Source organism: Cryptomeria japonica, chromosome 3 (assembly GCF_030272615.1).
Source record: "Cryptomeria japonica chromosome 3, Sugi_1.0, whole genome shotgun sequence".
NCBI lineage: Eukaryota > Viridiplantae > Streptophyta > Pinopsida > Cupressales > Cupressaceae > Cryptomeria > Cryptomeria japonica.
The window spans coordinates 574,273,419-574,290,585 of record NC_081407.1 but is presented as its reverse complement, the minus strand read 5'-3'; the positions used below and the strand labels follow the sequence as shown (position 1 = coordinate 574,290,585).

Genomic DNA, 17,167 nt, shown 5'->3' with positions numbered 1-17,167 from the left:
GGAATCCATTGGCTAAAGGCTAAATTGCCAGTTCGGATACGGGTTCAGGTTCGGGTTTGAGAACCCGGTTTATGGTGGTTTGGTTGTTTATATGATGCTATGTGACATTCTAATCTAAATTCATGCTTCTAGGCTGCATATATATATATATATATATATTTAGAATGTTATATATATATATATATGCAGCCTAGAAGCATGAATTTAGATTAGAATGTTATATATATATATGCAGCCTAGAAGCATGAATTTAGATTAGAATGTTATATATATATATGCAGCCTAGAAGCATGAATTTAGATTAGAATGTCACATAGCATCATATAAACAACCAAACCACCATAAACTTGTAGTCATAGCATCATATACATCAAGTTCAATATCAAAATAATAATATTGAGTTCAAGTATAGAATTAACTTGTGTTGACACCTTCTATGCCTTGTGTTACAGCCTTTTCTATGGTCATTTGTCACTACCATTCTGATTTGAATGTTCTTCACCCCAATGTTATTCTCTAATCATATTACTAGTTTATTTGATGCCCATTCACATTGATTAATAATGCTCCAGTTTGAGATCTTGAGGATATTCTGAAGCCCTTGGCAGTACTCTTTTAACATTTTGGAGTTGCCTCTGTCACTTTTTGATATATGGTAAGGCAAAAAAAACAACCTGTTATTTGCTTTTGGAGGAATGAGTGTATACAAGATTAACTGTAAACCCTATGGTAAGGAGCAATAAGGTTGTTTTTATTTAAGGTTGCATGTTGGTGGTACCCAACACCCTGATCAAATTGGGTGTGTTTTGTAACTTGAAAATGGGTACTTTGCACTTGAACATGATTATGCATGTATCCTTCAAAATCCAATCCTCAACACAAATTTAATGCTATCAGTCAAGTCAGAGACATATATCTAAGATTTTGTGGTACCAGTAGATTTCAAGTGGCAGATTGCAAATTTTTTTTTTTGGGCACCCAGGTGCCTTGGTTCGCTCTGGGTTTGCCCCAAACAAACTGGCTCACTTGGGCACGAATCCTGGCCGGACCCACAGGCAAATCGGACCAGGACTCATACCCGAACCAAACCGGACCAGTACCAGGCCCTCAGACCAGTGAACCCTGCAACTTAGGCTAAAGGGAAAGATTACAGAAGATGGAAAATGAAATGGCCTCTTTGAAAGCCAATGTTGCCAAGACAATCAAACTTAGCTTAGCATTGCAATGGTAGGCTTAAAGACATCCTTTATAAAATGGAAGAAGGGTTTGTTGGGTTAACTCAAGGAGGACTAAGCAAAAGAACTAGGAACCACATTTTGGCCATTGATGTGGAAATCCTTGAAGTGAACGCTCTGAATGATCACTTGCAGCATATGAAAGAGGAATGGGAAGCCGTGATTTCTAAAAATAATTTGGCAGAGCCTAGGATTTAAATATATTGCTCTAGGCTTTTGGTGGAAATTTTGTTTCCCTTTGGCAGTCTTTTGTTTGTTCTTTGTTTTGTTGTGGTTAGTATATTTCCTGTTTGATCATTTTGGTCATTTTGTGTTCTACAAGACATCTTTTGTTTGTTCTTTTTTCCGATGTGTTTAGTCTATTTCTTGTTTGATCACTTCAGTCATTTTGTGTAATCTTTTGGTCCCATGATGTTAAAGGGTTGGCCCTTTTGAAACCTCCGTTTTAACTCATAATCGAAAAAAGGTGTCCCCTGTTTTGTTGTCTATGCACGTATTTACTACTCTTTCTTGGCATTGCCACTTTTTTCTGGTCATTTACTGGAAAGTGATATCTGAACTAAGTTTAAATAAGCAAGTAAATGGCTTAGCTACACCTAGACATGTGTTGGCAACCTCCACCCATATGAGAAATTGTTTGTCAAGTCTGTGGAATGTCACTGCACCACCTTTGTATGGCTACCAATACTACCGGCAGTATTCTAAAATGTTGCACTCATTATTTGTTTCACATCTGTATAAACCCCAACTATAGGATGTCATATATAATGTGTTCCTATGGATATGCAGTTATGTGCCATGTTAATATTGCTGATTCACAAGTCCAACAAAGCACCGCATGACAAGGATCCTGGTTCAAATGTCTGACTTTGTCTTGGTAAGCCCAAGGTATTTATGAACTAGGATGGACCTTGCACCTACCAACTCTAGGACTCTGTCTCTTATAAAAGAGTGGACAGAACTCCCTGTATGCTTAGCTGGCAGGCACATTCAAAACTACATGGTCTGCTATGGCCTTAGGCCCCGTGTTGCCTAGTGATTGGTCAATTATTGTCTGACAATTCTATTACCAAAAGTTGAACACAAAGAATGATTACCAAGGTAATCGATATAAACTAAAGAGCAAAAGTTTCCTTAAATAAGAATTACAAAGGATCTATCCGTAAAGGATTAAATTGACAACTAATAAAGCGACATGATAAGAACTTTACTAAAAGAATAAAAGAATATTTCTAAAGTCTATCTTAAAGATTTAAATGACTATTATAAACTAAATATTACAATATTACTTTAATACTATCCCTTAAGTTAATCTACTAATTTGGAAGACTAGATTCTTGGCAAGCTTTAGCAGCCCTTGATTGTCACAAAACAAGGGTGAAGGCCTTGCTTGAGGCAGTTTTATGTCTAGGGCATCCTTCTGAGTGATTCTGCCTCACATGCTGCTCTACCTTTTTCCAATACTTTTCTTTTGTAGAGGATAGAGCTACTACTTGCTGCTTCTTGCTGGTCCATGTGCCTGCACCTGTGCCAAGAGCAAAAACATATCCAAAAGTGGATTTTCTGTCATCAAGAGAATTTGTGCAATCTAAAAACCCTATCAGCCTAGGATCTTTGCTTTTGTTGTATAGAATGCCAAAGTTGAGTGTCCTTTTCACATATCTCAACGTTCGCTTCCCTCCAATCCAATTTTTTTGCCTTTGGTTGCTGCTTCTTGCTGGTCCATGTGACTGCACCTGTGCCGAGGGTGAAAACATATCCAAAAGTGGATTTTTTGTCATCAAGAGAACTTGCCCAATTTGAATCGGTGAACCCAACCAGCCTAGGATCTTTGCTTTTGTTGTCTAGAATATCAAAGTTGAGTGTCCTTTTCACATATTTCAATACTTGCTTTGCTGCAACCCAATGTTCTGCCTTTGATGTTGTCAGGAATTTGGAAATGTGATTCACAACATAGCTCAAATCAGGTTTAGTGGCTGTAAGATAGATGAGGGATTCCCACTAGTCGCCTAAATTTTGTCTCATTTATTACCTTTGAGTCTATTTTGGCTGAAAGCTTCAGCCCTTCTCCATAGATGTAGATGAGATTTTGTAATTGTCATTTTGAACTTGTCGAGCAAACTTTTGGCATATTTAGATTGAAAAATAAACATGCTACCACTTGTCTACCAAACTTCTATACCTAGGCAATAATGTAGGAGGCCTAAGTGGGTCACGTTAAAAGCCTTGACCAAATTACATTTGGTTTGTCCATTTAAATGTGCCTCACTACTTGTAATGATGATATCATCTACATAAATGAGTAGTAGAATGATCTCATTGCCAATGCTTTTAATGTATAAATTTGGACTTGAGGACCTCTCTAAAATCCCTGTTCATTGAAATACATGCCAATTTTAACGTACCATGCCCTAGGTGTTTGCTTTAGGCCATATATAGCTTTTGTCAGTTTGCATACTTGATGCTCCTTTTTCGCAACCTGAATGACCTCTCTAAAATCCATGTTCATTGAAATGCATGTCAATTTTAATAGACCATGGCCTAAGTGTTTGTTTTAGGCCATACATAGCTTTCATCAGTTTGCATACTCGATGCTCCTTTTTCTCAACCTGAAAACCTTGAGGCTAAATCATGTACACTTTTCCAAATCAACATTGAGGAAGGCACTTTGTACATTCATTTGATGGACTTTCCAACCAAACTAATTGTGATGGCTAGAACTAAACGAATGGTGCTCAACTTGGCTATAAGAGCAAAAGTCTACTCATAGCTACTTTCTCTTTGTGAGAATACTTTTGTGACCAATTGTTCTTTGCATTTGTCAAGTGTACCATCAACTTTGTACTGGACTTTGTACACCCATTTTGTCATATTCCCGTGTAGACAACAGGCAATGATTAGAAACATTAAACAATACATGTACATAAATATATATATTTTCAATACATAAATTATTTTTACCGTTTAAAATACGTTTTATTTTAACTAGTGGGAGTAATGAAAGGATGCGTCCATTCCCAAGCCACCTCCGGAATATACGCCATGTTTCAAGGGGAATCGCGTGGTTTCAAAGAGGTATAAACCCATACCCCAAGGAAACATGGAAGAGGAGGTGACAAGGAGAGAAGGGCAAGGAGAAGCATCCAGCAGGTAACTTCATTACTTAGTAATAATATTTATTTCAGTTTTCATAATTTATGATGCCTAGATAACCATGAGGACTGCCTTGGGAATGCATCAGTCAGCAGATGATGTGAAAAGGCTAGGTGCTGGTTCTTCCCAGCGATGAAGGACCAACGTCTAGTAAGCATCCCTCCCCATCGCCAGCAGGCTGGTATGTCCCCAGGCCAATCCGCTTAAATGTCGAAATGATGAAGTATGTCTTTGTGCAAGTTGTATTAAATCTGCTTTCATTCCTCATATAACAGTAATGAATATAATTTAACTAGTGGCCTAGATTAATTGCTAAATCGGTTCCATGCCTAAAAAATGTCTTGCCAAATGAACTAAGCACATTTGTAATGTACAAAAGGGTAAAATGAACTTAATCTTCATGCCAGATAGGTAACCTGCAATATCAGGTTTAGTATGCTGCATTAAAATACACTCTAGTGACAGATAGAAGAATTAAAATAATTCATTCATTCTCAGACACAACTAATAAGTAAAGAAAATGAATGCTAATTAATGATAGTCAGGTTTCTGCAACTAGGCACAAATATAATGAATTAATCCCTACAAATTTATATATAATGGATAAATGTTAACCAAGTAATACAGTCATGAATCTATGTTTTCTGTATTCTTTTTTAATCTTCCAGATATCCTCTGTTTGTTAGTACATTCAAGATAATGAGTGCAAGCCAGGGGTATGCTGGGCCCATCCTCAGGTGGCCCTATTAGCCCGAAGAGACGGGATGGGTTTGGATGGGTAGCCCAGCCAACCTGGAAAATCCTCAAAATCTAGAATGGGTCGTGTATGTATTTTGTGCTGCAATAATTATGCCACTGATCTAATATTACTGCTGACATATAAAATAAAATATCTAAATGTTGCAGGAAACTGTAATTTCCTTTTGTGGCCCTAAATCCAACCTTCGGTGGATAGATCAGGCTCTAATTATCAGAAAGGCGAGGCAGGTACAGCAAAGGTTCATTACACATTTGTAGCCAATGTGTTTCTTCCTTGTTCATAAGACTTTGATGTTTGGTTTCCATGGCCTATTTCCATTTATGTTTTTCATTTTGCCTCTGCAAGTTCTTGGGGCTCATAAACTCCCTGAAGATTGGCCATAAGAGTGAAGTTAAACATGTTCATACTCTTGCCTTTGGATGATAGACCCTTAATTATTGTATCATCCTAGACATCACCAATGACATTTTCCCCTTATTTTGGTCTCTTTTTAGGAGCATCTTCATCCAAATTAGCGTTGCCATCATGACTTGGCCAGCATGTTTTTGTGTCATTTGCATGCTGATCTAGGTTCTCAAGAAAATCTTCTAGATCTTGTACCTGCCTGGGAGATTCCACATGCTCCGAATGAGGTTCCTAGTTTTTAAGATCATCAAAGTTCTCCCTTTTAGGTAGAGCTAATGGAAGCTAGACACCTAAATCTTTATTTTTAAAAGGTTGATCTTCAATAAGCTTGATCTTTGAAGAAAGTCGAAAAGGCCCAACTTCTTCATTGAACACAATATCCTTGTTGAAAGTTAAGTGGTTAGTGTCAACATCAATTAGCTGTAGGCTTTACGATTGTCATTGTACCCTGTAAGCATCAACTTCAGACTCTTCGGCCCTACTTGGTTCTCTTTGCATTTGAAATCGAGACACATGTAGTAGAATCAAAAACCTTAAGATGACTCACCTTCAATTTCCTCCAAGATCAAGCTTCCTTTGGGGTATTCTCCTTCATTGCTTGTATCAGAGACTCTCTTTGAGAAGATGAATTGCAGTGTAAAGTGCCCTAACCCAAAATTTCTTGGGAAAACTTGTTTTCCAACATACATCGAGCCGTCTTCATAATTGTACGTTTCCTTCCCTTAACTACTCCATTTTGTTGTGGAGTATAGGGTGTTGTTTATTGATATTAGATAGTGTTTATCACAAAAGTTAGTGAATTCATTTGAACATAATTTACCAACATTATCAGATCTAGGAGTTATGATGTCACATCTTTACTCTTTTTTTACTAATGGTTTGAACTTTTGAAAATCTATTAACACATCTGATTTTGATTTCAAGAAAAACACCCACATTTCCCCTACCAAAATTATCAAGAAACAAAAGAAAGTACTTGGCACTAGTGACTTATGTCATATACAAATGTTTGCATGAACCAGTTGTAGGACTCTCAAGGTTTTTCAAGCTTGCCCATTTAAAAAAGGGAGTTTTGTTCTGCTTCCCTGCTTAGCAAGCTCTGCAAATACCTTGTATCTGAAGTTTGTATGCCTGGCAAATCTTCTACCAAATTTTCTTGTGCCAATTGAGAGAGGTAGGTTAGATTGAGATGTCCATAATGTTGATGCCATAATGTATTGATATTTGATGCACTCTGGGCTGCCAATGCACACTTCTGAACTTGTTCAATATCAACAAGCCAATACAAACCATTATCTTTGATACCAACAACAATGGTTTTCTTGGGATTCCTTGTCAACTATATAGCATTTGTGTTTGCTAAATATGACATCCGAATTGGGACAATGGCACATAATCTGATTCAGTGAGAACAAATTGAGTTGCATTCCTGACACGTTACACATTGAGAAAAATGAGATTTTCCCTCTAGAATTGATTTGCACTTTTCCTTTGCCAACAATTGTGTACTCACCAACATTGAAGATCATTGCTTGATCTGCTGCTCGTTTGGCCATGAAAGCATAGAAGGTCGACTCGTGCTCAAAATGCTCTGCGACGTGCCTTTTGTGGATTTCCATTCAACCAATCTCTTTTTGTATTGCTTATTCATATGAACAAGTTGACCACAATAGTGATGTGGTATTTTTCAGATTCTTTAAAGTATCCTCATCATTCCCTTGACCTTTCTTTTGAGGCCACTTGCTTCAATGCATGAATCTTTGATTGGTTTTAGTGATGTATACAATTTTTTTTTCTTTTGTCAATAGCGTGGTTTGCTCATTCTCATGCCTAGGACATGAGTAACCGGAGGGCATTTGACTAATTGCTATCATCTGCTAATAAGGTGATCTTGTTGGATTGAAAGGAAAACCATTGGCGTAAATGCAATATGCAATGTATTCATCTGCATTGTTTAATGTTTCATTCTAAAATGCCTTATCCAATGGGCCTTTTGTGGGAAGAAAGAGTGGGATATTCATCTTTGATAGATGGTGTCTACAAGAAAGGATGTAGGTTAGTACTATTGAAGGAGACCTTGTAAGTGGCTTCCCCAATCCTGTTTTTTTGGTGAAGGGCAGGGTTTTATTTTTTGTCTCTCACTTATTGCATTAGTTTCTTGTAATTTAATGTATGCCATGCTTTGTTCCTTTTGCAACGTCTTTTTGTTTGGCAACTGACAAACTCTAATTCTATGGTTGGTCATGGCACATAAGTTAGCTTTCACATGATTATACGAGCCTTTATATTGGATCCCACATTGATGAAAGAAAAGTGCCACCTTTCAGAAGCTGTTCAATCATCATAACATATTTCTAGAGAGGAGATGCTTGATCATATTTGAATTGTCTATTGACCTTAGGGGTCACTAAACATGAACAAATAACCTTTCTAAATAGATTTCTGTAAGAAGAAAAAGATTGACAATATAATCCTAGAGTATGTATTTTTAGTTTATTAAATACAACCCTACAATATGTATACATGTAATAAAAATTAAAAACAAGCACAAAAAAATTCAAATGTTTAAAAAAAGTCAGCTTTTCATTTTTCAAATACTTACCTTTCATTGATAGGTCCCTCGTGCAAGCTAAAAATTAGCATGGCAGATTTCAATGCTATTGGATGTTTTTGTGGGCTTCTGTTTGTGAAATGAATCATTTACAGTTGTTTTGAGGTATTGCTTTTAGGTTTTCGCTCATGTTTAAGGGTTGAAAATGCATATTGTATAGTTTAAAAATGGTGGATTGGACATCTTATTTTCAATGGGGCTTTTGGCTTATGAGCTCCATGAGCGTGACCTTGCTGCCTTGGTTACCTTGTGGGGATGTACCCACATGGTATCTGTGGTGGTATGGCTGCACCCTATTGCCCCTGTTGATGATATAGCGTCGGTAGAAATCCTACAGGCCGACTCAACAAGATCAAATGTGTGAATGGCCTATTGGCCTTACACATTTGATGAATCTATCAACTTTTATTAATCCTTTAATATCTTTATTAAGTCACATATGCATTATCAGGTTTAATGATTAAACATACATTATCGAGTTTGACTTATCGGATTTGTTTCAAAGGGGCTGACTTTGGTTAAAGTCCGCCACCCCTCATTTGAAGGCATGCGATGCTTCATGAAGGTCGTGCCTCCTTGATGAGAGACGACTCTTGGATATCTCCTTTCGACGGATATATATGGATGTGGTCTTCCCTCTATGGAATTGAGATCAGACAACAAGTTCGATCATAATCAGGCAGATCAAATTCATGTACAAGCAAATCAATTGATGGTGTGAAATTTATGTAGCATGCTCGGGGGTGACGATAAGAGCTTATCGTCTATGGTTGGGAAGGCAACAGATTTGATGTTTTCTTGTGGTTAACGAGCACTACCTTAAAATCAACATGGTATCAGAGCTAGGTTCCTTCTATAGAGCCTAACCGCTTGAAGGTAGATCCTTTGCTTTCAAGGGAAATTCAATCAGAAACAATTGTAGATTTATGATCTCTTCCAGATCGAAAGGTGACTACAGAGGATAATGCAACGATTACACTCGCTGACCTCCACCCTTCACAGTGGCGTCAGTCAGGTGTCTAAACAAATCAGGTGGCAATCAGGGGATCGAGTCTCCCCAGGCCTTTAGAACAAGTATGATGGCCCAAAATCCTTTTCGTTTGAAGTTCCGTGAGGGAACGCAGACAACAACTTTTGCAAAAAGTTGCCTGTTGTCCAGTCACAGGATTTTACCCAAGATTTCAAAGCTCGACATTGTCAGCGTTGAAAGATTCTGGCTTGTGACTCGAACTCGGGCTGTTGTGGCTGGAGAGGTTTCTGTGCTCGATACAAATTCTTTGAAGAAGAAGAAAGGGCTAGAGACGGAGTCCGCAACCCTGTGGAATCGGTACTTGGATTGGCTTTATCAGCACAAGGAGCTCGGATTGTATATTGATGTCAGCCGAATCGGGTTTACAGATGAAATCGTGGAGGCGATGGAACCCAAGTTTCAAAGGGCTTTTAAGGCCTTGGAAAAGCTTGAGGCTAGTTCGATTGCCAATCTGGACGAGGGCCTCATGGTTGGGCATTATTGGGTTAGTAAGTCTAGTATTGCTCCCAATCCTAATTTGTAGCAGCAGATTGATAGAACGCTTGACGCTATCGGCAAGTTTGCTGACGATGTAATCAACGTCAAGGACGACCTCTCTGCTCAGAGCATCGCTCAATTCTTGTTGCCAACTTTCCTGTGTGAATTCACTTTGAATTGGGTTTTGGAAGAGTTGTAGAAGGATCCGTGGGTGGCGCAGACGGATGCAAGAGTTGCATGTTGCACTGGCATTGCTTTCAGTGTGGGCGCGAGGTTGGTTGGGGCTTGTGTGCCTGGCACTGCTGCCAAAATTATGCTTTTCATTGGCGGTCCCTCTACCCAAGGTTCAGGCACTGACGAATCTCTATTCAAGGTAGGAAGATTGCTTTCATTTCTTCGCAGAGAAAGAATCAACATTCAGAGGGAGTCTGACATATCATCAGAAGTAACCTTGGACGAAGAGATGAGAAGGTTGATGTTTGCTTCAAAGGGAGCTTTTTTTTCAGCTTCAAAGGGAGCCTATCATTTCAGCTTTAGAGGGAGCCTAACATTTCAGCTCCAGAGGGAGCCACGTCATCATGAAGATTTATTTAATGCATTTTTCTCTGTGATGGAGAAATTTGAGGTGAAAGCCCTTGTTAATGAGTTCTTCTTCTTTGAGAGAAGTTTGAGGTGCAATCCCTCGTTAATGAGTTCTTCTCTGTGAGAGAGAAGTTCGAGGTGCAATCCTTTGTTAATGAGTTCTTTTCCTGTGAGAAGTTTGAGGTGCAATCCCTTGTTAATGCGTTCTTCTTTGGGAGAAGTTTGAGATGAAGGCCCTTGTTCCACCCTCTGCAAGTAGGTATGGTGGATCCACCCTCTGCGAGTAGGCATGGTGGAGATGCATTCTTCTTTGTGAGAGAAGTTTGAGGTTTCAGCCCTTGTTATGCATTCTTCTCTGTGAGAGAAGTTTGAGGTATCAACCCTTGTTATGCATTCTTCTTTGTGAGAGAAGTTTGAGGTATCAGCGCTTGTTGTGCATTCTTCTCTGTGAGAGAATTTGAGGTCCCAGCCCTTGTTCCACCCTTTGCAAGTAGGTATGGTGGATCCACCCTCTGCGAGTAGGCATAGTGGAGATGCATTCTTCTCTGTGAGACAAGTTGGAGGTTTCAGCCCTTGTTATGCATTCTTCTTTGTGAGAGAAGTTTGAGGTATCAGCCCTTGTTATGCATTCTTCTTTGTGAGAGAAGTTTGAGGTATCAGCCCTTGTTGTGCATTCTTCTCTGTGAGAGAAGTTTGAGGTTCCAGCCCTTGTTCCACCCTCTGCGAGTAGGTGTGTAGGATGTCATGTGAGAGACTCCATGACTTAGCATTTGTGTGTATTCACCCTCTGGGAGTAGCCACTATGGTCAAACATCACGATGAGGTGATAAGATTCTTTCATTCACATGAGTGTAGTCATTATGTTAGTCATCGATGAGGTGATGTGACTTGTAGAGATTAAGAAGGATTCCTCCCTAGCTAAGAGGGAGTGTTGATGATATAGCGTTGGTAGGAATCCTACAGGCCGACTCAGCAAGATCAATTGTGTGAATGGCCTATTGGCCTTACACATTTGATGAATCTATCAACTTATATTAATCATTTAATATCTTTATTAAGTCACATATACATTATTAGGTTTAATGATTAAACATACATTATCGAGTTTGACTTATCGGATTTGTTTCAAAGGGGCTGACTTTTGGTTAAAGTCCGCCACCCCTCATTTGAAGGCATGCGATGCTTCATAAGGTCGTGCCTCCTTGATGAGAGACGATCTCTTGGATATCTCCTTTTGACGGATATATATGGATGTGGTCTTCCCTCTATGGAACTGAGATCAGACAGCAAGTTCGATCATAATCAGGCAGATCAAATTCATGTACAAGCAGATCAATTGATGGTGAGAAATTTATGTAGCATGCTAGGGGGTGACGATAAGAGCTTATCGTCTATGGTTGGGAAGGCAACAGATCTGATGTTTGCCTGTGGTGAATGAGCACTACCTTAAAATCAACAGCCCCATCTGCAGATTGGTGCCTGTTCCCGATCAGGACCAGTTCAGTACAGTGACAGCAGGGAAACTAGCTAGTTAGGCTATGACCTATAGAGATGTGTAGAGCTTTGTTGTAGCTGTATTTTATGAAAGACAAACATTCATCCGGTTTCCATTTGCCCATTGATTAGATTTACCATTTGTGTTTCTCCATCTGTTTGAGGATGAAAGTAAGTGGATTTGGTTAGCTTCGTAGTTTGTATCCAACATTGAGCAAATACATTTATAGAAAGTGACTAAAGAACTTCTGCCTATTAAAAATAATGGTTTGTATGTGCGTGTTTGAAATTTTTAGCAGTTTTAAAGAGATTTTATTAGGTGTCATGTGTAAGAGTCGAGACCTATTTTGAACTTGTAGCTTTTATAGTCAATTCATTATAGACTTATCTTTACTAGTTAAGCATAGGTACTGACTTTTAATGTATATAGACTATAGAGGTCTTTTAATCAATATTTTAACCTGTTCTCTATTTTGTAGTGTTTTTTTGGGTTGGTTAATGAGGGTTATATGATCCTTCAACCATGGGATAGAAACAGGGCTACATTACCTGGGTGTGCTACTACTGTATGCACCTTTTTATATGCTTGCACATTTTACCAGGATCAGCCCAGTGCTTCCTAGAGTGAGATTTGAATTCGAGTCTTCATAGTGGTGACAGTGTGCCTTTATTACTTACTCTGGCCTCTAGAGATTTGCTGGAGTATGGTCTTACTATATATGCAAGCATATTTAAAGCTATACTGGAATTTACATGGTTTCTTTTGAAGAAAAACTTTGTAGAAGAATACATCTCTATTACTCAGTTTGAGCCTTCAGACATTTTTGAGAGTGTAATAATGTCCAAGCACCTTTAAAGATACATTTGAATTCACCTAGTTTTTTTTTACGAATACTTTTCTCTAAGAGTGATGTCATCTAATATTTCTATTGTTGTATGATCAATGATGTATCTGTTAGCTCCCCAGGGGTATTATATAAGCATATATTTCACATACACATGGATATTTACAGATACACTGGAATTTGCATAGTTTCTTATGATGGAAACTCTGCATAACAAGTTTACACGGACGTATAAAAATATACTGGAATTTACATTGTTTCTTTGGAGGAAAGCTTTGCATAACAGTCCGTCTTTGCTGCTCAGTTATGGTTTTCAGACTTTTTCTATAATATACTTTTAATTATATGTCCGAGCACATTGAAAGATATATTAAAATTTACATAATTTCATTTTGGGGAAAACTTTGCACCAAGAGTGATGCCATCTACTATTTCTGTTGCCGTGTCTGTTAGGTCCTCTGGGACATCATATTAGCATATGTTGCACTTGCACATTAAAAATTAAAAAAATATATGACAATTTACATAAGTTCATTTTTGATGAAATATTTCTATTGAGAATGATGTCATCTACTCTTTCTACATTGTGCTCTATTTCATTCTTTTAGGTGGCATACTAATTTTTGCAATCTCTGAATCTATTGTTTCCACTTTCTAGTTTCTACCCATCCAGGCATATATGGCTAAAGAGATTTTCATTTACATGTCCTTTAAATGTCTGCATGACTCTCTGTTTTTTCTGTTGGTACTTATCGATATAACAATTGATGTTATTTCTCTCAACATTGTGGGACTCTATGATTTGCTTGAGCAGTTCTTAATATAGTAATTTACTGATTTTTGTCTTCCTGATACAGCTTCTTGGAAGAGTATTTAATATCTTGCGAGAGAACAATCCAGAACTTGCTGGAGATAGGCGTAGAACTGTCATGAGGCCACCTCAGGTTCTCCGCGAGGGTACAAAAAAGACTGTGTTTGTGAATTTCATGGACCTGTGCAAAACGTAAGGGGTGTCTTGTGTCTATGCAATTTGATTTATCTAGAGCTTAATGTCTTGTTCAATTGCTCACAAAGTTATTGTTTTAAGGATCTTTAAATTGCTCATTAAATTTCTAGTTATGGTTACAACTCTTGCTTTACACTTCTTTATGCAGTTAGAATTGTTTGACATCCTTTTGGGGATAGGCAGGATGTTCCCTTTCCTAGATTAGTTCATCATTTTTCACCTGTCAATACAAATCTAGATAAATAAACAGATGATTTTTGTTTTTTAGGTGGTGAAAGATTTGCCATACCCTTGGTTCATATATGACAATTTTTTAAGATAAAACAGTGAGGACTTTTAATGATTGCTCTTTAAATGAAATATGGAGTTTTCTGCAATTCTTATCAGAGGATCACAGCAACAAAGCTAAGAATATTTTAGATTTGATGACTCATTTTGCCTTGAGCAATTTTGCATTTTTAGAGCAGAAATAGAGGAATATTAAAATTAGAGTCTGTTCTGCATTTAAAGCATCGAGGATACAGACAACTATACTTCGAAATTTATAATACATTGGGAATACTGTTGAAATCATAGTTTTAAAACTCGTGGACTCGCCACGGACTCACCACGGACTCGCGAGTCCGTGGGAGCCACGAGTCGACTCGCCAAGGACTCGCGAGGCGAGTCCTAGCGAGTCCATTTGAAAGACTCGCGAGTCTTTTGCATGGACTCGCGAGTCTTTCAGATGGACTCGCACGACCCAGAAAAACCATCAGGCAAGCTTTAAAAATGAGTTTTTTTTTCATTTTTTTGGCCTTCATTTGGCGTAACTCCCCCCCTTTTTGACTTTTTTGGGGGTTAAGGGATAACCCTAATTGGACGTGGGCCAATAGAAAAATAACACCCGACGCCTTTATAAAATAATAAAAGTATTTTTGGCCTCACCCCTTGACCCCAACTTGGGGGCGCTGCCCCCAAACCCCTGTCAAAAAATATAGGGGGAAACTGCACTGGTGGAAGTAGGGAAAATTTAACCTCCGAGTCTGATTAGGCTCCATATAACAACATAATTAGCATTGAAGAAATCTTGGTATTATACATTTTAGAGTTGAAAGTTTGAAACTATGAGTATGAATGATGAAATTTCAAATATTGCGCGTTTGTTGATCATATGACATGTGTAATGTTTCAATTATGGCTCTTATGTTCTCTAAATGCATTAATTTCTTTATATTTTTTTGTAAAACTACGGTTTTTTTTTTGCCGAGTCCTTGCCGAGTCTTTCATGAGTCTTTCACGAGTCCGAGTCCGAGTCCAAATTTTTGGTTTGCCGAGTTCGTGGTGAGTCCGAGTTTTTCAACTATGGTTGAAATATAGAATTGAGAGTTAAATGGTTGGATCTATTCTTGAGAATCAGAGTCTCACTAAGTGAAAATATTTAATTTCAACACTCTATTCTCACTTGATAAAGAAATTCAACCTTTACCTTCTTCACCTTTTCACATGCGCAACTTGTGAGATATATTTACACTGGATAGAAAAATTCAATGCTGCACTCAGTCTCTTTGCCAATAAAAATAACTCCTACCACTGGTAAAAATAATTACCCAAGTGACCTTTATTTGTAATTATTTTTCCTTTACCCTTTTACATCTGCTCAGCATCTTCTGTGCAAATATTTCAATTCTGAGTGAAAAAATATCGCTGCAGCATTATTAGCTCAGTTGTAAAAATATCTGCCCCATTTGTCTTTCACTTACAATTAAGTCTTTACCATTTTACTTCTTGTTTAATCTCTGTTGTGAAGATGTTTCACCTCTAAGTGAAAATACCTTTTATGCTACATTTTACCTCTTGGGGTAAAGTAAGCCCCCTTTGAGTGTGAATACATCACTCAATCACCTTTAATTGTCAATTCCATTTACTTATATTCTCATCGAAATGTTTTCTCCCTGATGAAAACACAAATATTCTGCAATTTTATTAAGCCCCTGTTGATGAAGAGCAGCTTCTTTAAATTGTTATGAAAATCTACATTACTACATCCTTATTTGAAAACTCCTTCAAAATTTTATTTAAAGCCACCAGGCTTTTCAGGCAAATGTATAACCAGTCCCCAAAAACATTTGAGACAAGACTTTCATTGTAAATCATTTGTGATCCCTATATTTGTGGAGAGCGTCAAGAATGCTAGAGATGTCACAATATTGTTACCGGTTGCAAAGATCCTCAAGACCTAGCCCACATTGCTTGGTGTGTATTTTCTTTTATGCAATCATAAAAAAATTCTTTGTCATATTACTTTCCTCCACCTGTGCAAGCCAGCATCTAAATAATGCAACACAAATGCAACAGTGTACAGAATACCCTCGATTTGAACAAGAGATACATGTTGCCCTGTTAAACTGGTAAAGGAAATTTGGACGCTGCAATCATAGAATAACTGGAAACTTTGAGAGGAATTTCATTGAACCTTCAATGCCAACAAATCATATGCCCCACACCATATTGGTCTCTGCATTTCATTGGATTTTAGCACAACAAAACGATCCCCTGTGGTAGCTGACAACAATAAAGAGATTCTAGCCTGCCCATAGAGTAGTGGATTGATCAAAATGCAAATAAACTACAGTTTATAGAGCCCGAATGCGTTGGATACCTTCACATTGATCACAGCGTTGCCTCAAATTTCAATTAGAGAGTCAAAATCATGAGTTGTGTATCTGCAATTTTCATAAAAAAGCCATAGAAACATGGACATAGCAAGCTACAGGCGCCATTATTTATTCTTAGCCATCAACAAATACAGATACACTTTGATGTGTAGGTAAGCACTTAACAAAGTAGGGCATAATCGTTTCACATTGCTGAAGTTTGAATGAATCAGTGGATATACTATGGGTCGTTGGAGCCTTTTGTTCTTCCTACGGATCCAATGGTATGCCTCATTCCCTTTTTACATATTGATGGAGCCTTTATCCACCGCTTGAGCTCTTTTAAGATCCCATTGATCTACTGATGCATTATTTCATGTGAAAATGTTTTGCCTGTGTTTAACATGGAGCTGAAATATTACAAGGTTTCCCGGGTTTAGTTCCCATGCTCAAACTTTATAATAGCAGCCTTATATTTTCACTGTAATGTCCCCTACCTGATTAACATAATTAATCTATTTCAATATACTAAAATTGATTGAGAGACTAATCATGAAGCCAGACATTGATATTCTTCAATTTATTAGTTATTATTATTAACAAGTGCTTATTTATTTTCCTCATTAGATGATTAATTTCATTTTTCATAGTTCTTAATATAGTTATCAGACCTTGCTACTACTTCAGTTTTAAAGGAGAAGGGTCTATCTATGTATGTTACCAAAGCGCTTAGAGACCAAATACAATAGGTTCCCTCAAAGTTTACAGATCCAAGCCCTTACCTATCTTGGGTCTATACCCTCAAGGCTTATGGGTCACTGATCCCCACCCTATATTGGGACTTAACCTATTGCTTGGATTGAGACTGCTGCTCTTTGGAACATCTCATTCCCATCTTGTTAAATACTGACATAATAATATGATTTAGACTAT

At 37.8% G+C, this 17,167-nt stretch overlaps 1 protein-coding gene across 2 annotated transcripts in view; it reads left to right on the top strand.

Annotated features, from left to right (window-relative positions):
- LOC131075682 (eukaryotic translation initiation factor 2 subunit beta) overlaps nucleotides 1-13,599 on the top strand; it is an 80,540-nt gene extending 66,941 nt beyond the window's left edge. For both annotated transcript variants that reach the window (XM_059218450.1, XM_059218451.1), the window contains exon 7: nucleotides 13,450-13,599. In XM_059218450.1, coding sequence (XP_059074433.1) covers nucleotides 13,450-13,599 — 150 coding nt within the window. The remainder of the gene's footprint in view (nucleotides 1-13,449) is intronic.
- The last annotated feature ends 3,568 nt before the right edge of the window (nucleotides 13,600-17,167 follow it).